Genomic DNA, 25,519 nt, shown 5'->3' with positions numbered 1-25,519 from the left:
TTTGAGATAGTGAATGTAGCACAACTAATCCTCCTTTCAGTTATATATTAACCATCTGCAAAGTTTTAGAGAAGCCTGTCATTGTGTGGTTTTCTCTGGTGAAATCAGATGGATCAGGAGATCTCCAGGTTCCAGCGTAAAATGACTGACCTGGAGTCAGTCCTCCAGCAGAAGGATGTGGAGCTGAAGGCGTCTGAGACTCAGCGGGGCATCCTGGAGCAAGACCTCGCCACCTACATTACTGAGTGCAGCGTGAGTCACAATAACAACACTGTCTGTGTGTTGTATGTGAGAACACATAAATTAGTAATGTCAGAAATCCAGATTAATTCAGACCAATCACAGCCCTGTGTGTGTGTGTGTGTGTTTGCAGAGCCTGAAACGAAGCTTGGAAGAGGCACGTGTGGAAGTCTCCCAAGAGGATGACAAGGCCCTGCAGCTGCTGCATGACATCCGAGAACAGAGCAATAAGCTGCAGGAAATCAAAGAGCAGGTATGGAAATCTCCTCATTCAGATGATTCTTTTCATCACCCAACTAATTTAGGATGATAAGTGTTAACTTATTACTTAATATTCTTCTACTTTCCACCTGGTTTATACTGTTTGTATCATATAACATATCATGTTTTTACTGCCATTACTATTAACAGAATACCTGAATCATCCCTGAGATTATACTCCTGCTCTGCTCTGTCACACAGACGGGGCTTCCCCTCTTAGGACTCCCTTGTCCTTAGCACCCACAGGTCATCTGAACAGATGATATCGCTGCAAGCTACCAAAGCGAAGGAGACTTTTATCATTACTCTAGAGATTGGCCCATCCTCCTACTAGGGGAATAACAAACTCTGCTTAAAATAATTTAACATACATTCATGATTAATATCACTTGTTAAAATTTATTTAGGACATATGTTCAGAAACGGATTTGCTTTTTCAGTAAATCAGGGCTGTAGCAGACACGTCGTCCTTTGTGATTGGGACCCAGTCGAGACATTCTTGTCATTTATCCAGTGTCACTGTACAGGAAGTGATCAGGAGGTGAAATCAAAGATTTATTGGTACACCAACATCAGTGTAACATGTTGTCTCTGCAAAGCAGTTATTTTCCTTTCACTCACAAAGTGGCCAACTGCAGTTTTGAAGTAGTAAACCTTGAGTTGTTATCTTTGATTTTGACAGTTTTAGTGATAAATGGTCATTGCAGCGGTGCACTGCAGTTTCTCTAAATCACTGCGCAATGAGACAGTGTCAGCAGATCTGTGAAGTACATCTTTGTCTGTATAGCACAACCAGAAGCTGCCGCCTGTACGAACAGCTCAGTTCCTTTGTTCAAGCTGTTCTAAGAAGGCTCTTGCTGCTGTTGCTACTCTTGCTAAAACAAAAACAAAATTGCAAATTGTTTTTTTCTCCAGGAGATTCCTGAACAGAACGATACATTTATTTAAGAAAATCACACAAAGCAACAACTTTGTGAACTGTGCTTATGATGATACAGCAGTCTTAAACATTTCACTGTGACACAACCTGAAAAGCTGCACCCATATATTTTATTTTATTCTTCCTATAGAAATGCTTTCATTTTACTGAGCTGGGAAAAAACACTTAGATTCACACTAAAATGTCAAGAGCTATTTTCACACAGTTCATGCAGAACCAATTCTTTCCCTGAAGTCCTCAGATAGGTTTCAAAGTAGAAATTGTCGCCATGTAGCACTGCATTCAGCAGCTTGGTTCAGTATGCAGTGCTGAGAATATTATGTAAGACATACGAGATGGAAATGAGATAAAAAAATATGAAGTATAACAGCCATGTCTGCTGTCGATACAATGTTAACGTCTTTTAAAATTCAGGTTCTAACCTGATCTCTCGTTTTATGAATACTGACACTTTTTGGAGCACATTTCTTTCTATAATGATGGGGACTGTGTTGTTTCTCCGCCCTCAGGAGTACCATGCCCAACTGGAAGAGATGCAGGTCACCATCAGGCAGCTGGAGGAGGACCTGTCCGCCGCCCGGCGCCGCAGTGACCTCTATGAAGCCGAACTTAGGGACTCCAGACAAACAAGTGAAGAACTGAAAAGGAAAGCTGTTGAATACCAGCAGAGAATCCAGAAGGTTTGTTTGCATCAGAGATGGTTAAAGGTCAGGTAATGCAAATGAAATCGTGACCAAGTCTAAGGCTGAGAATTCTTTTTCTTTTTTCTACGTTATTTTTCAGGCCAAAGAGCAGGGAAAGGCCGACGTGGAGGAGCTTCTCTCTAAACTTGAGAAGGTATAAGTACCTCTGTTCAGATAAATCTTCATGGTTTCAACATTAAATTACACTAAAACTTTGTGTCTGAGCTTACAGTGTTTGTTTTTTCTCTGTTAAGACTAACTCCGAGCAGCAGGTGAAAATCCAAGAGCTCCAGGACAAACTGTCCAAGGTAAATTCATTTTTGCTATTGTACTCGCATTAACATTATTTGTGCTTTTAGAGTTTGGAAAACCTCTTTTCTCCTTATAGTATGAGAAGGAGATCAACAGTGGTTGGCTTGCTTGGGGTCTCTTTCCAGAGAGGCCTTTTTTGCAATATCTCAGGGGACAGGAATTGCCCGAGCATATCACGAGGTTTGTCTGGGGAGCTACTAAAAGCCTTTGAACTCTTGACCTTCCCCCAGGCAGTGAAAGCGAGCACAGAAGCAACGGAGCTGCTGCAGAATGTCCGGCAGGCCAAAGAGCGTCTGGAACGGGACCTGGAGCGTCTGCGAGGCAAAGGCGATTCCAGTGACTCTTTAAAACGGCGACTCAGAGAGACAGAGGTATCACACTAAACCTACGATGTTCAATGATTACATTTTTTTTTGGTGTTTGTGATTGGGCGGACCCCAACAATTAACCCTTGACAAATTGTCAGTGTGGTTAGTTTTATTTTATTATCTTTGTTGTGTAAGCAGGAGGGCAGGAAGACCCTGGAGAACCAGGTAAAGAGGCTGGAAATGGTTGAGCGGCGGGAGAATAAGCTGAAAGATGACATTCAAACCAAATCCCAGCAGATCCACCAGATGGCTGAAAAGATCCTGGTGAGAGAGCTAAAGATAAGGCTCGCTAATACTTTGCCCCACTCCACCCCTAATTTCACCCCCCTCTGCCCACCTCTCCTGTTCATTCAGCCCTCTCCTCTATCCTCCTCACTTATCTTAGAGCCCACACATACACACTCTCATTAGACAGTTCCATGTTCCAAGTTCCAAGTGAACTCTCAAATTGGTGCTAGTTAACAAGCCTCAGTAAATGTATAGATTTTAACAGATATATGATTTTAGCAGCGTCAGCATGAGCAGGCAACGCTGCAACCGACTTGTGGATTTCCAGCTTTTCTATGCAAGTTTCTTCATTTAATTTTTTTTAATGTTTTTGAATTTAGATAATAGATATTTTTCAGTAGATTGTGTAATCACGTTTTAAGGACTTTAACCATGGTGGTTCTTGTGAAAAATACAACCACAGAATTTTCTTTTTGAGTATATTTTATTGTGTTGAATGTTTCCAGTTACCTTTTTGATCCTACATTCTCCAGGAACTGGAGGACAACCTGCGAGATGCCCAGTCGACAGCCCAGAGAATGGAAACCCAACTAGTTCAAAAAGAGAGGCTTTTTGAGGACAAGATCAAGGTTGGAATGTATGATATATCAGGACTGTAAATTATAGATAGATAGATAGATTTTTCTATTGTCCCCATGAGGAGGTTTTTTTTTTTTTTGCATCATAATTTTTTAGTTTGTTTAAAAAACGTATGTGGAATAATCAAATTTGTTGTATCTGTCTTAAAAATACTTAAATGCCAAGTGTGAGATGTAGCATTGGCAGCTACAGAACAGCACCTCCCCACAGACTTTTATAAGACCCTTCAACTCCTACATTCATGATGGTTAGGTTCAACTATTACTATATAATGTATTAATTTTTCCACTCTATTTATATAAAATAACAGAAACCCCACTTTTTATGATGTAGCTCATTTTAACAGCCTTGGATACTACATTCTATAAATGATGTTTGATGACCCTGGACTGTTTCTTTAAACTAGTTGTACCTGATGGACTGCCAATTTACTGTTTATGTTTAAGTAGTAATTCCTTGTCAGTGCTGTTATTTTAAATCATTATAAGTCGGAGCTGCCACACCAGGTTACAACCATGTCAATATGCTTTTTATAATGCAGCAGATTATAGACTTCAAACTAAACATGAATATGTCTCATCTTGTGTCTAATCAAGGTTCTGGAGACCCAGATGAAGGTAGACCTGGCAGACAAGGAGAGCCTTGAGGTCAGAAGAGCCCAACATGAGGAGGAGTCCAGGGAGAACTGCAAACTTATCGGTGAACAGAAAGCAGTAAGGAAACACAGGGGTTTTTAAAAATGTTTATTCACCTTGTTATTTCCTGCTAAACTGAGGGATTTAAATATTTCACATTCTCTGATACATTTTTATGAAATTATATTCAGCAGCAGAGGTGTATTTTTTTTCTCTTCTTTATACTAAGCAAGTCCAATGCACTATGTAAGTCTCACTTGGTGAAAGTTTGTAAACAAATTATCCCTTTTCATTCACCTCTGAAGTTGTTCTCAGAGTTTGACCACTGAAATCGATCAATGTTTTTCATTCAATTCTTAGTCTGTAATTTGCTATCGTGGTGCAAATTGTATTGGACTGTACGGTGGGATTAGATTGTAGTATACTTCATGTTGCACTATAAAGCCTTGCCCCAAGCCCTAATCTGGTTAATGTGGTAGAATTGAAGCAGTTAAGAAGCTTTTAGAGGTAGTCATCTGACATTGACAGTAGACGCTTCAAGCAACACCTTAATGGACTCTAATAGGATTTTACTGGAGTACAGAATTCTGTTTCCTGTATTAAAAAAAAAAGTGCCGCTCAAATATATGCATCCCAAGGTTCTTAGTAGGATTTGGCTGTCAATCAAAGTGGAATATATGAATACCGCATTTGGAACCTATTTTCCTGGGATGTGATTTCAACTAATGTTGCGTCTCCCTCTTCCTGCAGACCATTAATGCTATGGATTCCAAGATGAAGAACCTGGAGCAGCGCATCTCTGAGCTGTCAGAGGCTAACAAGCTGGCCGCTAACAGCAGCATCTATACCCAGAAGAATATGTAAGTTAACTAGACCATCTGCCCACACTGTGCTTTCATGACTGCCCACACTGGCTGTGTCTTGGAGTTCTGCATCACTTCTTTAGTGTACATGTTTGTGTACCTTGGCTGATCTATCTCCCTTGACAGGATAACTGCAAAATAAAATACAGAAAATAAATCTTTAACTTATTTTAACTTTAAAAAGTACTTGTTTAAGTACATAACATGCATACTTTAGTAATTGTAATGTACATATTGTCACCTAAATTACAAGTTTTTGAGTACTGGATCAGCTACAGTATATTGAACACAAAGGTGACTTTTAAAGAAACCTTTGCGCTGACATTACTAATTTGCATGCAGCTTAAGATTCTCCTCTCGAGAACAATATGAAAGACTCTAAACAGTCAGTATAATGGGTTTGTGTGGGTGTTGTTTTTGTACAGGAAAGCCCAAGAGGAGATGATCTCAGAGCTACGGCAGCAGAAGTTCTACCTGGAGTCTCAGGCAGGGAAGCTGGAGGCCCAAAATGCCAAACTGGAGGAGCACCTGGAGAAGATGAGTCAACAGGAACAGACCAAGAGGACCCGACTGCTGGAGCTGGAGAGCAGGCTGCGAGAGGTGAGGCAACAGGAAACTGGAGATAAAATGCCTCATTTTAAGTAATACACAGTGGAGCATTACTCATTAGTATCCACAAAAGGGATTAAAGAAGCTGAGCAGCTACCAAGCTCAGATCCCTTTCAGATAAAGAGCTAATTAAATAAAGCAGGACGACAGTGGCACCTCTGCCAAATTTCCATTTAGCCTTTACACAAGATAAAGTTGCTGGTTTAGTGGTGTATTAATATTACTTCTCTAGGAGGATGTAACTGCATTGACTGACAACAGGTGAGAGAATATATTAAGCCAAATGAAAATATAAGGGAGATTTCCCCCGGGGCCTTCTACTATTTGGGATAACCTGGAAGATTTCAAATGGAAGGAGCCCAGGAGGCATCCGATGCCTGAACCACCTCAGCTGACTCCTTTTCTACACACGGAGTAGTGACTGTTCCCCAAAGCAGCTCCGGCTGAGCCCAGCTGCCCTGCAGTGGTCACTACCATAAGTTCATGACTGTAGCGAGGGTTGGACGGAAGATCAGCTGGTAAATCGAGTGCTTTATTTATGGCTCAGCTTACTCTGAACCACAACAGTCCGGTATAACTCCATATTTGTGACACTTCCCCAAGTGCCTGATTAATTTGTCTTATTGAACTTACGTTAGACAGTCACCTGTAAATATTTGAAAAAACATTAAAATCAAGTCAGAGGTTTAAATTAAAAAAAATAGAGATACACCACAAAACCCATTAGCTCTGTACCTTTTCTATTAAAATAAGTTTTGATATAATTAAGGACCGCATAACACTTCCCTCTCGCTTCTGTTTGAGGGCTCTCACCCCCCTGGTGGGAAGTCTCATAGTCGTCATAGCTCAAACTCCACAAAGTCCTCCCCACTGAGATGTGACATATAGACTGGCACTAATTTCTAACCTCTCTCCAGCCTCACTTACGAACACACATACGTCTACTTCCAGTTATATCACCATCTTTATAACTCTGAAACCTATGAAGAGGCTAAATGCACTTTTTATTTTTTAGAACACTTCCAGCAGAGTGTATGTGTCCTTGAAAGGTCTCAAATTTAAACAACAGACACTTAAATGTCTACTTTTAGATTTCTCTCTGCTTCACCAGTTTTTCAATTTCAACCTGAATTTCTACATCTGATATTTGGACTTATATCCCCTGTGATCCTCTTAATTAATCTCCTTTTGTCCAAATTCTTAAACTGCAGATTCAGACAAGTTTAGACATTTGCTGTTACCTACTGAAAGCAAAGGTAGCTTGTGTATAATTTTAGATTTAACTGCAGGTTTCACATTTCTCTCAGTAATTTTGGGGAAATGGTAGGACAACAGAGATAGGTTGTTTTGTTCCATGTTGAATTTAACCATTTTTTAAATTGCCTCCAATTTCTAAATTGATGTCCAATAACATCTACCATCTGGTCCCCTGAGCAGGTTAAACGAATGTGTAAATTCAATACAAATACAATCTGTTCATGTCTGATTTACATTTACATATACATGCAACATTCACGCAAGTCCTGCCCTCTTGTAGATGGGCCTGGAACATGAAGAAGAGAAGCTGGAGATCAAGAGACAGGTGTCGGAGTTGACCTTGTCTCTACAGGAGCGTGAGTCTCAGATTAGCAGCCTGCAGGCTGCACGTCATGCCCTGGAGAGCCAGCTGCAACAGGCAAAGACTGAGCTGGAAGAGACCACCGCTGAGGCTGAGGAGGAGATCAACGCCCTCAGGGTAGGACGCAAACGCAAACACAGTGTGCAATTAGAGTCACTCATAGCAATGCACGTGCACATACATACTGAATAAGTTTATTTAGTTGTCAACAACCACTATCTTGCTTGCAGTTCAGATCGTGTTTTCAAGCTGCTCTGAATTCTGGTGTCAGCAATAAATAGATTCTTTAGCAGTCCGATGTTGTATTTTGATCTTCATTTGCTTTTGTCTGTTATAGAATCACAGAGACGAAATTCAGCGCAAGTTTGATGCCTTGAGAGACAGCTGCTCAGTAAGTGTTGCTGCAGGCTTTTGTCTCTGCTCTCAACAGCAGCGAACCAATCTCTGAAGGTTTCCATGCAACCTTGTAATTGTGATTATTTATGCGCAATTACAAAACTTAGTTTTAATACAGAAATGAAGCCTTTGGCAAGAAAACACAGCTAGATTTCATAGAGGATGCCCTAGTTGTTCTTGTTAATTTTGTATTCAATTTCATTACACTTCAAATTTTGTATTTTTTATCTCAATAATGTAGTTTACTGGTTCTGATACTTTTCCCTCACAAAAAATCTCCAGTGAAACCGAACAGGTCCATTGCCATTCAAACATTTTTTTTATCCTTTAGGTATTAAATAAAAAATGTAGAATTATTTTTTGACATTTACCCTGCTTAGTGAAAGAGACCTTCTCAATCCTACATGCATATGTCTCTTACTAGTGAGAGTTCAATATTAGTAGTTGCATTCATTAGTGACATTATGAAGTGAGAAATTATGACTATATTACTCAAATGATTCTTTTACCTTCGCCTTTTTTAACAGATACTAAAATACCTGTTCATTTTGATAAGCAAGGCTAATGTCCTTATGTTTGTATTCCCTCAGGTGATCACTGACCTGGAGGAGCAGCTTACCCAGCTGAGTCAGGAGAATGCTGAGTTGAACCGCCAGAACTTCTACCTGTCCAAACAACTTGACGAGGCGTCCGATGAGAGGGAGGACCAGCTGCAGCTCAGCCAGGAAGTGGACAGGTTGAGGAGGGAGGTGGCTGACCGCGAGATGCACCTCAACAACCAGAAACAGGTAAAATGACACTGAAATGCTTAAACAAGGCATGAAGCACTTGAACGTAAAGAACTAACTACCAACAGAACATCGTATTAGTCGATATAGTGGGATGTTAAACAGTGTTGATGACGGATTACATTAAGTTTTTTGTTGCTTTACCTATTTTCAAATCAAGGAATTATGTTATATTGTAGTCTCATAGTGAGTCTGTGACCTGAAACTGACAGGCAGGAGGCAACAATCCCATGCTTTGGCTGAAAAATTATTGAAAGATTTTCTTTTTAGTCATTCTCGTGTTGATCTTTCTAGAACATTGAGACACTGAAGACAACATGCAGCATGTTGGAGGAGCAGGTGGTAGAGCTGGAGTCCCTAAACGACGAGCTGCTGGAGAAAGAGCGGCAGTGGGAGGCTTGGAGAGGGGCCCTGGAGGATGAAAAAAGCCAAGCTGAGAGACGCACAAGGGACCTGCAGAGACTGCTGGACAATGAGAAGCAGAATAGGTACGATTCAAGCGGTGTTATAATTTAGAACGTCTGCTCGGTGTCATTAAGTATATCCATCAAGATGTATTAACCCTATTACTGTTCACAGGCTGCGTGCAGACCAGCGCAGCAGCGAGTCTCGCCAGGCAGTGGAGCTGGCCGTCAAAGAGCACAAAGCTGAGATAGTGGCCTTACAGCATGCTTTGAAGGAGCAGAGACTAAAGGCTGAAAGTCTGTCTGATACTGTGAGTCAATAATGTTCCTATGTCTTCGACATGAACCCCAATCTTCTGTCCATGGACTGAAAAGTCAACAGATATTTGTGTCCCTTCTGAAGCAGAGTAAGTAGCTGCGTTGTGTTTTGTTTTAATGTTCACTCACACAGCTCAATGATCTGGAGAAGAAGCACTCAATGCTAGAGATGAACGCCCGCAGCTTACAGCAGAAACTGGAGACTGAGCGAGAACTGAAACAGAGGCTCATGGAAGAGGTAAAAAATAAAATATGACCACCCTATATAACATGACTGATTCAATATTTTGTATTTATGTCCCCTATAACTCCCTAAAAACAGGGACCAGGGAGAGAACTTTTAATCAGCTGTTAAAGAAATTCAATTACTTGTCTTGTTTGGAACATATCTCCTCTTACTTGAGTTCTTTTGTGGCCAAATCTGTATTTTTAAATATCTCTGTTCTGGTGTTTCGACAGCAAGGGAAACTGCAGCAGCAGATGGACCTGCAAAAGAGCCACATTTTCCGCTTGACCCAAGGTCTGCAGGACGCCCTGGACCAGACTGACATGCTCAAGACGGAGAGAACTGATCTCGAGTACCAGCTGGAGAATATACAGGTGTGAAGTGCAACACATTTGTAATTTGATGAAATACAATGGTCTCCTGGGAGAAAATGAGTCATAGTGGGAAATTAGAATAAGACTGATGATGTGTGCGAGTTACAAGGTATCCCAGTGAGACCAAGGTGATGAAGTAAGTAACTAATTCATGTGTTCTCAGAGGAAATTCTTTTAAAGTTGTCTCCAGAGGGATTTTTTTCTGAACTCCTCGGTTTCTCTTCCTGCAGGCTGTGTACTCCCACGAGAAGGTGAAGATGGAGGGGACCATCTCCCAGCAGACTAAACTCATTGACTTCCTCCAGGCGAAAATGGACCAGCCCACCAAAAAAAAGAAGGTCTGTGAAAAGATTTAGCATAAACTATAAACCCTATTAAATTGATAGTCATCTTAAAATAAGTGTTCATGTATAATATAAGTAATGACATCTGTGTATCTTTATTAACCAATTCAGTTCTGTTTCTTCTCTGAACAGGGTATATTTGGGCGGCGGCGAGAAGATGTAGGTACCACAACTAACGGGGCACTGGTTCCACAGGCCCAGCCGGCAGTTCCCATGCAGTACAGTGACATGAAACTGGCTCTGGAGAAGGAGCGCTCAAGGTGTGCAGAGCTAGAAGAGGCTCTGCAGAAGATGAGGATAGAGCTACGGTCCCTCAGAGAAGAGGGTAGGGACACATTACTCTTACTGCAACAAATATAGCATTGTCTATTATGTCATATATCTTAATGGCATCTCCTGGCCAGCTAAGTCCTGGTGCAAGATGGTTAATCTTCCATGATAACCTTGGATGATAACAGTCCTGTTATCAACACTTCCTGTGTGTGAAACTTGGCTTTTAAATGTTGTTAACACTGAGCAACAGAAGAGTTGATTTAACTTTTTTTTTTAAAGTCCTAAATCATACCTTCATAAATTGAGGCCTGCCATTTCAGATGAGAAGTGACAACCAAAGTCAGCTCCCTTATCTCTTCCCAGTAATCTTGTAATAGAGTTGCCGTGACAGCATCCTGCCCTGCCATTGCCTACACCTGTCATGTCCGATAAGATCTATTTCAGACTCTAATTTGTTTGTTTTTTTGGTAATGGAGCCAGATGTAATATCACTGAACTAATATTGGGCTGATTTATTTGCTTGTGGTCACACAGCGGCTCATTTCAAAGCACAGGAACATATGCCTCCTTCCACTCCGGCCCAGGCTCGACACCAAATCCTCATGTCGGCCATTGTCAAATCCCCAGAACATCAGCCCAATCCCAGCAGCCTGCTCAACCCCTCCACCCGCTCTAAGGAGATGTCCACACCTGAAGGTTAGTCACACACACACCAAGACGCACACAGACTAGTAAACAGACAGTCAAGTGACGCCTCATGATGCCCTCAGCTCATTACTGTCAATTTGAACCTGGGTTTTGAAGTTGATCACCCTTACGCTATCGGTGTCGACACAATTGGGACTCCCTGTTCACATGTTTTATTTACGTGTTGTCTTTATGTGTGTGTTCTGTCTATGGCCTGTCTCACCAAGCAGGATTATGAAGTTGAATAAAATTGGATAACATCTGTTCAGCACATGTTTAACCAAGGACACGGAAGCAAAAAGAGCTGTTTCAGGTTTTATTCACTGCGTTTATCCAGCTAACGTCGTAATCCTGCTTGGGCCTGTCTCACAAAGTAAGAATAGTGGATTAGCCAGGTAGCACTGGCTTTAATCCAGGCTTTCCTATATCACAAAGCTAAACCACTACATTTTTCGGGGTTGTTGATCACCATGGAAACTGAACCTCGTATTACATATAATCATAGAATTTCGGCAGGTTCAGTGACTCATATCAAAATGTGCAAAACAGCTCGTCTACTAACAAAGCTCTGGGAAAAATAGCAAGCAACAATTTGAACAGCATCTTCTGATGAGAAAAACACATGTGCAACTGAATCTCTAAACACCATGGTGTCAGTTGTTATGATAACATAATATACTCCATGTTGTGTATTTTATCATTGATATCACTAAGTCAAACCTGCTTTGTGATTCAGACCCCTGACTGTCTGCGTTCCTTTACTTTCACCTAGCTATTGTTAGACTGCTCTCTTCTTTCTGTCTCTTTCCTCTTGCTCCTCACAGAAAAGAGGAGGGTCACCTTTGAAAGTAAGTTAGCAGTCACCATAGTGCGTCTCCATACATGCATGAGCTCATCTACATGCATCATGCATTATAAAGACATTAACAAAATCCTAATCTGTCTTTTTGTCCTTTTGTCGCGTAAACCATAACTTGACCAAAGACTTGTCTCGTAAGGTCAAGTTTTGCGTCTTTTTTTTCCAGCCTCATTCCTGGAGTCATGATTTAGATAGCATATGGCAGTATAGGCAGCTTTTCACCCAGGCGTTTTTTAATTTACCCCATGCTCATAGGCATGCATTATATAATTCTGATTGACTTTTTAAAAAATACTTACATTCATATGCCTTTTGTACCTGCAATCAAAAGATTCAATTCATTTTTCAAATTGTCCCATTCTGCTTGAAAAACTGGAACTCATCCAATTTTTTTGCAGATTTCTGAAATGATCACTTGTGTAACAATATGTTTTGGTACCATGATTCTCTTTCAGTAACTCCTCTCCCTGCCCGCTTCTTCCTCTTTGTCTCGCAGAATTTGGTCGTCGTGTGAAGGAAAGAATGCACCACAACATCCCTCATCGTTTCACTGTGGGCCTCAACATGAGGGCTGCCAAGTGTGCCGTCTGTCTGGACACTGTGCATTTTGGACGGCAGGCTGCCACTTGTCTAGGTCTGTAGCTGTGAATACCAAATGTGAAGATATTTCAGGAGTATTTATTGGCCAGCTCTAACGAAATGCTGGAAATAGCTCTAGTTGTGTTGCCATCGACTCCCTCACAAGATGGAATCAGATTTTTCTTGTTTTAGCTGTCCTTAAAATGTCTACTGTTGTTTTGATTATTTCCCAAGCTTTAAGTCTAGAGACATGGCAAACGCACTCATGGAAATGTGGAAACACAATTGTCTTACTCTTGTCATTGTCAATATTGTGATAACGACAATTAAATGAAAGGATCTTAGCTAGATTGGCATGGGTTATTATAAACATTAAATCATACAAACACAACTCTATATATAAACAAATCAACTCCGATATGAATGATAAGTGACTTGACAATGACTAGAAAAGAAACTGTCCAAAAAATCCATATTAGCATTCATTCACCCTCTCTCTGTCTCTGTCTCTGTCTCTGTCTCTGTCTCTGTCTCTGTCTCTGTCTCTGTCTCTGTCTCTGTCTATGTGTCTGTGTCTTATTATAGAGTGCAACACCTTGTGTCACCCTAAATGCTCACCGTGTCTTCCGGCCACCTGTGGGCTGCCAGCCGAGTACGCCACTCACTTTTCTGAGGCTCTGTGCCGAGAAAAGGCAAACTCGCCTGCGCTGCAAGTCAAAGAGGCCAGTGGGCATGTTCGTTTGGAGGGATGGATGAAGCAGCCTCGGTAACAATCTCAGTCCTTCTTTAACGTTTGCCATATGTTAAATACACTGCATTGAATGGGTGTGTACCTCTGTGTCTGCTCAAATAGAAATGGAAAGCGTGGTCAGCAAGGCTGGGAGACGAAGTACGTGGTGCTAGATGGAACCAAAGTATCCATCTTTGACAGTGAGCCCAGAGAGGGTCAGTACTTCTTTTTTTATATTGATAAAATATCATTGGAAAACACTTATTTCCCAATCCAACCCCTATATGAAACATTCTGTCCCAATTCAACCAGTTTTGTTTCCATGAAGATCAATACAACAGAATTAAACCAATAATAATCATGTGGGGGGTTTTCTTCTAGACTGTATGACGCCTGAGGATGAGTTTGAGCTCTGTATGCCTGATGGAGAAGTGACAATTCATGGAGCTGTTGGAGCCTCTGAGCTCATCAACACGGCAAAGTCAGGTACCAGATCACTATCAACTAAATCTGCTACATTCAGCCTATTGTAGGAGTTTAAGTGCATCCTCCTCTCCCTGTTTTTTAAATGCAAATGTTCAACTATAACATAATTTTTCATCTTATTCCAAAATATAACAAAAATGTTGACCATTCTGCTGGGATGTGAAAGAGAGCCAACCAGTTCAGCTTTGTGTGTCTGTACACAGACATCCCATATGTGTTGAAGCTGGAGTCACATCCCCACACCACCTGCTGGCCAGGCCAGTCTGTCTACTTCATGGCTCCCAGCTTCCCTGACAAGCAGCGCTGGGTGGCTGTGCTGGAGTCTGTGGTGGCCGGTAGCCGTGGATCTAAAGACAAAGTCGATTCTGATGCTGTAAGTTTTTTGACTGTATATTAAATGTTTCTGCTTGTGTCAGGCCTGATTGGGTTCAAGAGTTGCCTATTAAAAATGTAAGACAGACAAATTCGCTTATTACAGTTTGCACATATCAAATAGTAATGTAATACGAGAGTGGCTGTATTGTTTGGTCTGTATATTGGCTCAAATATACTGAATGCCTCCATTAAACATCAGCCAGTGCCTTCACCTCTTTTCTCCCCCTCCCTCTTCTTTGTCTCTCTGCATGTTCTCAACATCGTCTACTATTTGTGTGTTGTCATCGTCTTTGTTGATGTGGTTATACTGTGCGTGTGTATCTCCATTCAACTCGGTTGTGTGGATCATATTATAGGCAGGTGTTTCTAAAAGACAGAAGAACCTATCCCCTCTGGTTCAGGTACAGTAAGTAGCTGCACGAATGCTTGGGCTTCAGTCAGTCGACCGACCGACTGAGCATGCAGTAGCTGTACACATGTGCGCATTAAACACTGACACTGTTCAGTACAGGTAGTCACAGTCTGAGGCTCAGTGACCCTATATGGTCCAATGGAAGAGCCGCCATTTGAAAAACTGCTAAATCCACACATAAAACTTACCTAATGCATGGATGTGACTTGACTCTGCTCTGCACCTTTGGCCTGGTGTTAGACGGTTTGTTCTGGCATGCATGCTTCTGCAAAAGCCATCCGCTGCTTCAGCCCCATTGACTGAAACACAGACACATGTGACACTCCTGAAGCGAGCTGAGCTCAACATCAGTCTGCAGACTTCTGTTGGTTTTGTTGGTGTTTGTGTGTTTATTGCTGTTAAGAAAAACTGTTTGTCATCTCTCTTGCAATCCTGTGCAAAATGATCCTTTAAAATAGTTTTAGATATACTCAAGACTGTACTGCTGCTACGTTTCTTAAATCTGCCTCTTTATTCAAATATGCATTTAAATATTTAATATGCAGTGTATCCCCTCAAGGCAGAATATACTTCATGGCTAAAATTATTTAACAAAATCAACGTAATGCTGAACATTTACACCTAAATGTGATTGTTAACATCTTATTACAAAAACGTGAGCTGTAACATACTATAAAAGCCTTCACTCTTCGAGAAAGACTTTCCATAGAAATCTTAAGACTGGCTACACGCCGTCCACATGAGCATCAACATTAGCACTGATGTTGGGCGATAAGGCTTCAGTTTTCACTTCATCCTAAACGTGTTGGATGGGTTGAGGTCAGGGCTCTGTGCAGGCCAGTTGAGTTTTTACACACCAAACTCAAAGAGACATTTTGTCAAAGATTACTCTTAATACACAGGGGGATTGTCGTGTTATCATGTCAAAGGACTTTTAACTGTTACCATCAATCTGAATTTTTAAATTATGTCCATGAGGATTTTTAAAATTGGAACTATGGGACTTTGCCCAAATTGCTATGGACCAAACATGACCAATGTATTTGGATTGAATAGTCTCGTGTCCCCATACTTTACTTGTGGCCATATCGTTTATATGTTGTTTGACTAACCCTCCGTTTTTTTTACTAACCTACTTTTACTTTTTTATTATTGGTTAATTTCCACCTTCAGCACCTTTCATTACTTTGCTGTCTTCTGTGATATGTCCATTTAACCATGGAAGAACAGCACGGGGACACTTACAATGTTAAACCATCTTTATTAAATTCATTTATTGACCCACTACTGTTGCTTTTTATTGCACTGACGTGGTTGTTGACATGGTCACCCAGAGTTAAACAGCTGTAAATATACCAAGTGATTTGTGTTTGAACCTCTGATTGGATTTTGCCTAATTTAGTCCCTATTTTTGTTAATTTTACATGTCTATGTCCATGTCTCCCTCTGCTCATGTTTCTTGTCTTAATAGAAACTTCTTGGGAACTCCCTGCTGAAACTGGAGGGTGATGACCGTTTGGACATCAACTGCACTCTGCCTCTCACTGACCAGGTACAAGGAAGAAAAACCTTACGACATGTCCTCTGCCTGATGCATTAATCAGCTGCACGTTCACATGTATGATATTCCTTTCCCTCAGATTGTGTTGGTGGGATCCGAGGAAGGATTGTACGCTCTGAACGTCATAAAGAACTCTTTGACACACATCCCTGGGCTGACCTCCGTCTTCCAGATCCAGATCCTGAAAGAGCTTGATAAGCTGCTGATGATCACTGGTCAGTACAGCATGCCCAATATGCTCAATTGCTCAGTAGTCAGAGGTTCAACTGTACTTTTTTACTAATTCGTTGATGTTGTCCTCCAGGAGAGGACAGGGCACTTTGTCTGGTGGAGATCAAGAAAGTGAAGCAGTCTTTGTCACAGTCTCATCTCCCGGCTCAGCCTGACCTCAGTCCCTTCATCTTTGAGACAGTGAAGGGATGCCACCTCTTCTCCTCTGGGAAGGTGAGTCAGGCTGTTGTTACTTACACAGAACACAATCATTTTGGTTGGGCTGTTATTTAGTCAGAGTTAATGATCAGAGTAATAGCAGAGCGCTCTGCTGTCTGATTGCAGATATTTACTGCTCTCCTGATTGCAGAATTGTTCTCTCTTCACAGATTGATAATGGGACTTGTATCTGCGCTGCTATGCCCAATAAGATCACAATTCTACGACTCAACGAAAGCCTCAACAAGTTCTGCATCAGAAAGGTGAGTGGGCCTGAAAGACAAGGATATAGATTACATGATGAAGGAAAAACAAGGAAAGAAAGTGTTCTTACAGGGAGTAGTGAGTTTAACAAGGTGTCACTGTTGAACTTTGTATTTTTAGGAGATTGAGACGTCAGAGCCCTGCAGCTGTATCCACTTCACTGGCTACAGCATCATCATCGGCACCAACAAGTTCTATGAGATTGAGATGAAGCAGTATGTGCTGGAAGGTAACTGTTTAAAATCTGTGTTGATGTGACTTTTGAAAATATAACTTCATAAGCCAGATGGTGTTGTGAGAAACTCTACATGAGGGTGTATCTGTCTCTGTGAAGTTGGAACATTCACACCTGAATGACCTCACTGATACCGATGGTGATTTACACTGATTTTGTATCTTTTTCTACAGAGTTCCTGGATAAAAACGACGTAACGCTCGCCTCTGCCGTCTTCGCTGCTTCTTCCCACAGCTTCCCCATCTCTATCATCCAGGTCACCACTGCTCCACAGAAGGATGAATACCTGCTCTGTTTCCATGGTAAGATGCCTATTTTCTCTCTGTGTGGGCTCACCTGTTATCTACGCTGTGTGTGCAGTCGGGCATGTCAACACATGTACCAGTAAAATAACAACACTTTAACCCTTAGTGGGAGAAAATGTGACCTCAGGAAATAATTCTTGTGAATGTGATACCTGCTTATATCTAGCTGGAGATTATTTTGGTTGTTATATCCGAAATATTTGTCTTGCAGAGTTTGGTGTGTTTGTGGATGCATACGGCCGCAGGAGTAGAAATGATGATATCAGATGGAGCCGTCTGCCTCTCTCATTTGGTTCGTGTCAAACATGGACACCTTCAAATTTTGATTTAATTTCCAATTATTTATGGTCGATATAAAAAGATAATAAGTGGATTTGTTTTGACCTCACAGCGTACCGAGAACCTTACTTGTTCGTGACCTACTTCAACTCACTGGATGTTATTGAGATTCAGGGACATGCTGCTCTGGGGTAAGATTCCATTCTGCTTCTTTGTCTGTGCTAATGCCTCAATTAGTTCACACAATCATCATTTTGTGGATCCCTATTCAACATTATTATTTATTGTAGTGCTCAAATTGTAAAGAGCCCCTAAAAGATCGGTGAGAACAAAAAATTAAAATTTCTTTCTCTACTATTTAGAATCATAAAATATCCGATTCCATGTCCTCTTTTCCAGGCCTCACTCATATGCACACCTGGATATCCCAAACCCACGCTACCTTGGCCCCGCTATCTCCTCTGGGGCCATCTACCTGGCTTCGTCCTACCAGAACAAACTGAGGGTCATATGCTGCAAGGGCAACCTGGTCCAGAGCCAAGAGGCTTTAGAAGACCTGCAGCGCAACAGCTCCGGCCGCAGGTGACGACACACACACACGACTGCTATTTGTTAAACCTTCCCTAGCTTACGCTCGTGGTAGCTGATAAAATATTGAATATAATGTTATAATATGTTTTTGAACCACCCAACATGTCTTATACACTGTTATTATATGCTAAAATCAATTCTACAATAAAGGAATGAATAAATAAACGTATTCAATTATCAAACAAAGATTTTCACTCTGGAGAGCGCATACCTCCACTAAGGCGCAACAGTCACTTCACATTCAATCAAGCTGCACCAAATTAAACACCCTCATAGATATCAGTCCCCTCAACATGCCTGATTTATTTTTAATCAAGATGCATAATTTCTTCAAAACATTTGATCCGCCTCATTAATTGAAATTGCTCCAGAATGTAATGAGTTCTTCCTTGGCCCATACCCCACCCTTCAACAAAGTTTCAAAAATCAGTTCAGACGTATGTGCGTAATTTAAACCTCATCTACTAATACTACATGTTAGTAGTCTTGTATTTTAAATGTAGGAGAAGTGATTGATTCATTATTTAATTTATTAAATCAGAGAATCAAATCTAATTTCAACATTTCAACAGCCAAAGATGGAAATTAAAGTGGTTATCTAACTTTAGCAACTTAACTGGAAGCTCAGTTTAATTAGCAATTTCTCACAACTCCTATATATAATTTGAAAACCACATTATCTGCGTATTGATTGATGAATAAATAGTCATGACTTAATTAGTCTTTTGAAGGAAAATAAAATGATATATGAATGCTTATATGAATTGTAAAACCTGCAGATAGAAAATCATAAACAAAAAAAACCCCATCTTATTTATTCATTCATTTATTTTTTGGTGAGGTTTAGTCTTCTCTGTGATGCTGAGTCTAAACTGTAAGAGTATTACACTGCACTTGTTTACTCCATGTACACTGGTGTTGTTGAAGAGTCACTGGGACTAGCTGGCACTGATGGGCACAGGTCGACACACACAGGTGGTGCTTGGGAAATTGTGGCCTTAATGTTTTTATTTGGTTACACAGTAAAAACAAAAAAGTAATACCTTCATTTTATTCTTTGCAGGAAGAGGAGTTCATTTTTGATCTGTAACGGATCGTTAGATTTGTCTTTTTAAATTAGATTTGCTTTGTAAAGTGTATCTTGTTAAATGTAGAAGGGAATTTGTTGAATAAAGACTGACGTTTTTTACGTTCTGAGACTGGTCTGTTACAATTTGATGCTCACTATCAACTGAGTTGTTCTTGCTCATTGTGTTGAATTTTCCAACTTGCTTTGTCAACCAGTCCAAACTTTGCTCTTCCCCTGTTTTCAGCCACTGACTGTTTTCTCATTTAGAGGGTCAAATGTGGTAGATGAGTTCAGTCAAGTTACAAACTGCTTAATAAATTAGCTTGAGTGTGATCTCATCAGCTTCACCACATTTACTAACTGACCTGATTCCCACAGCGCCAAGCGAAGCCCATGTCTCAAGACACATACCTCTTTCTTTAACCAACCCTCCATGCCCGTGTTTATGCCTCGGTTCCTCCCCAACAGCCCCAACAAGCGCGGGCCTCCATCCTACAATGAGCACATCTCTAAAAGGCTGGCATCCAACCCTCACGGAGACCCAGGCACACCTCACCGCTACCGAGAGGCTCGCACAGAGTTTCGACGGGACAAGTCCCCTAGCCGTCCATTGGAGCGAGAGAAGTCCCCCGGCAGGATGCTGGAGAGCCGGATAGTGGGGTCTCCAGGCAGGGCCATGGCCGACCCCCGGTTAGAGCGCTCCCCAGGGAGGGCCATGGCAGACCCTCGCATGGACCGCTCCCCTGGCCGGATGATGGATGTTCGTAGGGAGAGGTCCCCCGGACGATTCGAAGAGCGCCAAAGGCTCCACACTGGCTCTGGACGCACACCCATAAACTCTGTTAACAAGGTTTGACAATCGTTTATTTTCATGGTATGTTCATTTGACATTATGGGTGAAATGCACTCACTTTCTTGTTTAGAGTTGGATGAGATGACGGAAACATGTAGAATCTCAATTTCTGATCTTCAGAGATGCTGGTAGACATATTTTCCTACTTTTACACAAAGCCAGCAGCCTTTTCTGTCGGCCTCTAGTCTGAATGCTAAGCTAACTTACCTGGCTGCTAGTGTTAGCTTCATCTATAACTGACAGACACGAGAATGGTGTTGCTCTTCTAACTTAACCCTCACAAAGAGGATGTTTCCCTTAATATGAATCTATTTCTTTACTGGAGTAACTGGTTGATGAACCAATGTTATAAAATTGGTCACAAAATTCATGTTCACCCTATTTTATTGGTTCCTATTTTAATTAATCACAAGCAAACATCAAATTACTATAGCATATTTTCTTGTTCACACGTAACTGATGGTCTTGTGTTGACTGTTTCCTCCAGGTATGGGACCAATCATCTGTTTGAGACACAGCAGAGCCACATAGCCAGACATGGACAGAGAAAATCATCTATGAAAAATGAAAGGAAGAAACTCGGGAACCAGTGAGAATGTCACCAACTCATGATGAAACACTGCCACACATCTGTTTTGCCTGACATCTAAGCTGAGAAACCCACAGAGGAAAACATCTGTAGCTGTTGCAGTAGAGAGAAAGAGAGAAATAAATAGATGTCATCGCAATCAGGTCATTTTTTCCTTAATGAACTTACGATGGTCAAGAAAATGCAATATTACCAATCTGAGCAGAGATGTTTGGGAAAAGGGGGGATGAGTATGTGCTCTGTCATTTGGGAAGGAAACAACCTGATTTGATTTATTTTTGTCAACAACAGAAAGCTGTGACGTGAATGACTCATGAGTTTCTCTCGCTTCAGTTTACTGCAGACAGTAGAGACAGTAATAGATGAGCACAGCCGTAGCAACACGTCAAAGCCTAAATATTTCCAGAAGTCGTTCACTAGTGAAAATGGCAGAAAACAGTATTATCACAAGTGGCAACTTTCCAAACTCAGCTCTGTCCTGTGTAGCTACAGATGAGGGCAGGAGGGGATGAACAACCTTTCTGGCTCCAGTCCTGCGCTGACACCTCAACACACAATCATTATCGGCTTATTACAATCATTCTCCACTAACCTCAGTCTCCTGTCGAGACTGTGGCTAGCTGAGGTAACAGGACTTATCTCGAGCAAACCCTAATTAGAACAAAAATTCAAATGAATGAGCCCTTCCCACCCCTGTACATCACACACACCGGATGATTGTCTGCCCTCAGTTAGGTCGACACTAAAACTGCACTACCCACAATCCCCCAGCAGCGATGGAGCAGGACCTTTATAATCCCTCAGAATGCTATCTGACTGTAAATAGACGAGACATAATTTTATATATTAAGAAGGAATTTCAAGGCTGGATTAAGCCATGTCTATTTTTGTTAAAGAAAAAAAAAAAAAGTTATTACGTGTCCTCTTGAATGTCCAATGAGTATTCTTTTAATATGTCCAAACGTCTTTTAACAAGTGAGTGATTGTATCTGGATCCAGCTCTTGTATGCACTTCATCTGTCAAAGGCAAAACCTCAGTGCTACATTATATGACAGGAGGGAAAAAAATAGATCATGTATGAAGCTTACAACATAGTACTTGAGCATTTCTTTTTGTACAATGTCCCTGAATATTGTAAATAGCCCAAAACTGTTCAAGGTGAAGATGAAAATAATCTTTTTTTTGTTTTCCCTGACTCGTAAATGGCATGGATATGTATATCTGAAATGAAACGGAGTGCTGTCTTCTGCTTCTGCCTCATTCGGGTAATATTTTTATTCCCCAGTTTTAAGAATGAAGCACGTGAATAACATCTGTTCATTTAACTATTACCTCTTTGCACAGTTCATTCTTATCATTTGAATTTTTAAAGGCACTCTTGCTTGGCAAGCTCAACATTCCAGTCTAAACTTCAAAGAATCAAATCCGTCCACCATTATTTTTGCTCTTGTTGAGCTGTTATCTCTACAGACCTTCATTCGATATCTGGAAATAGAAAATGCGTGTTTCTCAAAATGTTTTTTTGAGAATCCACATTGCAACTTGCCCAGCGTGTCTGTCAACAGTATTGCGCTCAATAGGAAGATTTTTCCGTCAACTTACTGAATCCACTACTGTTCTTTTTTACACGTCACAAATCTTCCTGAATGTATTCAAGCCAAGACGATGGAACCGATTTATTGGTCACAATTGCTCAACAGAAAGCACCCAAAGCTACAGATTGCACAAGTTTTCTACTGCTGTCTTTATAGGACTCTATAGAAGAAGGGTTTCCCCATCCTGTTTTATTTCATTTGTATATTGTTTTTATAATTAGCATTTCTTTTCTCATGATCCTGAATCACGATGCCGTAACACTGGATATGATATTGATGTCTGCTAACAAATGTTTTATTAGCGTTCTCCCTGTAGAGATTTTGTCACAGAATATTAAATATTATACGCATTGTCTTTCACTTCTTATTTGTCTTCTTGTGTTGTTGCTGTGATCATTTATATTTAAATCCCTTCAAACTCTTCCCTATTAAACCTGGAAGGGAAGTAGAAACTGGTCGTGTTTGCAGCTCTTTTCTCTGTTACCCTTGTGCTTTTATACGAAACACTTACTCTCCAGTCTGCCAGTGAAATGGCCATTTGTCCATGTCCATTGTGTGAGATCGGGTTGGTTTATTTATAGGTGTCTGATCCTAGTGCTCAGTGGCTCGCCATTCCAGCCACAGTAGCTACGGCGGCTGCTCCAATCAGAAACTGAGAGCACCGCAGAAGTTTTCAACAATAGCTGCTGCCTCGTTTGTTAACAGGAACTTGTCTAATTCAAACCTCTTTGTACTCGCCATGCTGCGAGATGACACCAGTGACATCTGCTGTTAGTTCATCACCAGCTTTGTGTTTGACAGCGAGCGGCCGGAGCGCTGGGAGTCTCTGAGCTCCTCTCTTAATTTAGATCACAGACCCGTGGTGTCACCTACTCACCCCGGACCATTCAGCTCATTTTCACACACTCTCACTTTTCTTGACCTGGGTGGCATCAAGTGATACTTGACGACTTGTTAATGCCGCAGAGAGACATAGCACATTGTAAGGATGTGTTCAGCGCTCCAACATGTCGCACCTTCTGCTGTGAACATCACTGAGATTAGTTTCACAAGCTCATTAACACTTACACCATTATGGTTTAAGAAATGGATCCAAGTGGATTATCATCTTCGGCCTTTTTCTACTACTTTTCTCTTTAATGCTTTTCTTTTAAAAGTTTTCTCTATCAGTCGGTTTTTTAGTGTTTTCACACTGTGCTTTCTAATATTTCAGATTTTAGTCACTTTTCAGTTGAGTTGCAGATCATCCAACCACTAGATCCTGGGACGTGTAGGCTCCAGCAGAGAAGACAATGGAGGAGACACGCTCTGTCCGACCATTTCATTGGCATGAATGTGAATGAGCACTGACCTTCGCAGAATAAATGTCACTTAAATAGTTGAACTATTTGTGCCGCGCTGTGACATTGTCAGGGGAAGGGAGACTAACTCCAATTATGTGAAGGAGTGTGTGAGACATGTGGCTAAGATACGATGGTGACACGGTACTGACAGGTCAATGAATTACACTAAATGAGCTGGTGATTTCCACACGCCTTCATCGTGCTTATGGAATCTAGAGATATAAATGATTGTTGACACGGATCTGATTATTGAATTAAATTTTGGATAATCAACACAGGTAAATTAAAGTTCCAAATCCAAGTCCTTGTACACAGACTCTTATTTAATTTGTTTTATGTCTTTGAGGTAAACTTTTTTCAAATGGACCTCTGTGTGTTAGACTGATCAAATGTTTTTCCTGTGAACCACATACATACAAAGTACAGACTTATACTATATTGTTAATTGAATTGCAGAAAAATTGTTGTAGTGCTATTTAGCAATGAAAAGACATTATTTGTGAATTATATTATTTCTATATTATTCCAATTACTTCTTTTGAAAGCTGTTTTCAAATGAATCCAGCACTGCCCAATACATCCTGCTGCAGTTGAGGTGGTTGGTATAAGACTGTAAATAAAACTATATTAAATAATATTATCCATATTGAAGAGCGATATGTATTTGACATATTTATCAGTTACATTACTTTGTCTCAGTTTCATGTGACACATTCGGTGGGGACAAGACTTTTGGCTTCCACCTAATATCTGCCTTCTATTTTCAATCTTTTTAATGTTTAATATTTAATGATGATAATTCTATGATGTTTTAAAATGTTCCAATTTCTGAATTCTTCTCTCAAATTAAAAAAAGTACTTACGTGGAGAAGAAAAGTGAAAAATTTGATATTCTAAAATAAATACCATTTTAACTTTACATGTACAATATAACTTTCATGGTGGTGGTACCATGGTCTGCAGACAATGTTCCATTTAAAGTGATTAAGTGCCTCAACCTTCAGTCTGCTCTTGATATTCTAGACCAGTTATTCCACTCTTCTTTGTCCAGTGACTATCATGACGACATGGGGCGAGTGGCTACTACAGGGGGGGGGGGGGGGGGGGGGCGCAATACTTTATGTTCTGTATGAAGCATCATTTACCTGTCACTTCCTAAAGAGGACATAGTTTATAAATATCATCCAGTAGAGCTGAGGGTTGGGGCTACAAAAGGACACCCACCATCTCCCCCATTGTTCACTGGCATCATTGTTGGTCTGACCTCCCAGCTGCTCCGCCATGGTAAGTCTCTGTGTGCTGTTTGATGGAGTGATGATAGACAGGGATCTACTAGGAAAAAAAACACATCTTTGAATGGAAAGCTGCAAAGTCTTTAATTTTTCAATTTCACTAGACATTGAATGCATCACTATGTGCAGGAGACATTCAATTACAAGCATTATCCTGTATTTTAATGGTCATTTCTAGGGAAACATATTTCTCTTTCATTGTGTTGACCTGCTAATGGATACTGAAATGAAGCATGTCAAGTTGTTACTGCCCTCATCTGACTTAGACAATTAAAAATCTAATTTTTTTATATTGCTTTCGTCCCAGCATACAATGCAGTTTGTGTGTGTGTGTGTAATAGCCCAGAAGCGATTTCCCATCGTTTATCTCTTATATTTTCTCTTATTAAGCTTGTAAGTCCTTTTTAGTAATGTATTTCTGCAACATAGCTTACCCAGCTCTTAGTATCTGCTTCATCTCCTGTCT

The 25,519-nt window shown here is 40.7% G+C and overlaps 1 protein-coding gene across 1 annotated transcript in view; it reads left to right on the top strand.

Annotated features, from left to right (window-relative positions):
- cita (citron rho-interacting serine/threonine kinase a) overlaps positions 1 to 22,743 on the top strand; it is a 34,376-nt gene extending 11,633 nt beyond the window's left edge. The window contains exons 11-48 of the mRNA XM_061069262.1: positions 109 to 252; positions 374 to 493; positions 1,951 to 2,121; positions 2,225 to 2,278; positions 2,379 to 2,432; positions 2,667 to 2,807; positions 2,943 to 3,068; positions 3,566 to 3,661; positions 4,268 to 4,384; positions 5,057 to 5,166; positions 5,595 to 5,769; positions 7,316 to 7,513; positions 7,734 to 7,787; positions 8,383 to 8,580; positions 8,875 to 9,068; positions 9,160 to 9,295; positions 9,436 to 9,540; positions 9,762 to 9,902; positions 10,133 to 10,240; positions 10,379 to 10,571; positions 11,054 to 11,215; positions 12,562 to 12,699; positions 13,230 to 13,410; positions 13,498 to 13,589; positions 13,756 to 13,860; positions 14,064 to 14,233; positions 16,119 to 16,199; positions 16,288 to 16,423; positions 16,513 to 16,652; positions 16,808 to 16,900; positions 17,022 to 17,130; positions 17,310 to 17,438; positions 17,653 to 17,733; positions 17,833 to 17,911; positions 18,120 to 18,302; positions 19,849 to 20,040; positions 20,149 to 20,230; positions 20,721 to 22,743. Of these exons, the coding sequence (XP_060925245.1) occupies positions 109 to 252; positions 374 to 493; positions 1,951 to 2,121; positions 2,225 to 2,278; positions 2,379 to 2,432; positions 2,667 to 2,807; positions 2,943 to 3,068; positions 3,566 to 3,661; positions 4,268 to 4,384; positions 5,057 to 5,166; positions 5,595 to 5,769; positions 7,316 to 7,513; positions 7,734 to 7,787; positions 8,383 to 8,580; positions 8,875 to 9,068; positions 9,160 to 9,295; positions 9,436 to 9,540; positions 9,762 to 9,902; positions 10,133 to 10,240; positions 10,379 to 10,571; positions 11,054 to 11,215; positions 12,562 to 12,699; positions 13,230 to 13,410; positions 13,498 to 13,589; positions 13,756 to 13,860; positions 14,064 to 14,233; positions 16,119 to 16,199; positions 16,288 to 16,423; positions 16,513 to 16,652; positions 16,808 to 16,900; positions 17,022 to 17,130; positions 17,310 to 17,438; positions 17,653 to 17,733; positions 17,833 to 17,911; positions 18,120 to 18,302; positions 19,849 to 20,040; positions 20,149 to 20,230; positions 20,721 to 20,744 (4,812 nt within the window). The 3' untranslated portion in view covers positions 20,745 to 22,743. The remainder of the gene's footprint in view (positions 1 to 108; positions 253 to 373; positions 494 to 1,950; positions 2,122 to 2,224; positions 2,279 to 2,378; positions 2,433 to 2,666; positions 2,808 to 2,942; positions 3,069 to 3,565; positions 3,662 to 4,267; positions 4,385 to 5,056; positions 5,167 to 5,594; positions 5,770 to 7,315; positions 7,514 to 7,733; positions 7,788 to 8,382; positions 8,581 to 8,874; positions 9,069 to 9,159; positions 9,296 to 9,435; positions 9,541 to 9,761; positions 9,903 to 10,132; positions 10,241 to 10,378; positions 10,572 to 11,053; positions 11,216 to 12,561; positions 12,700 to 13,229; positions 13,411 to 13,497; positions 13,590 to 13,755; positions 13,861 to 14,063; positions 14,234 to 16,118; positions 16,200 to 16,287; positions 16,424 to 16,512; positions 16,653 to 16,807; positions 16,901 to 17,021; positions 17,131 to 17,309; positions 17,439 to 17,652; positions 17,734 to 17,832; positions 17,912 to 18,119; positions 18,303 to 19,848; positions 20,041 to 20,148; positions 20,231 to 20,720) is intronic.
- The last annotated feature ends 2,776 nt before the right edge of the window (positions 22,744 to 25,519 follow it).

Source organism: Limanda limanda, chromosome 4, assembly GCF_963576545.1.
Source record: "Limanda limanda chromosome 4, fLimLim1.1, whole genome shotgun sequence".
NCBI classification, from domain to species: Eukaryota; Metazoa; Chordata; class Actinopteri; order Pleuronectiformes; family Pleuronectidae; genus Limanda; species Limanda limanda.
The sequence above is the reverse complement of the archived record's forward strand: the minus strand, read 5'-3'. Positions and strand labels throughout refer to the sequence as shown.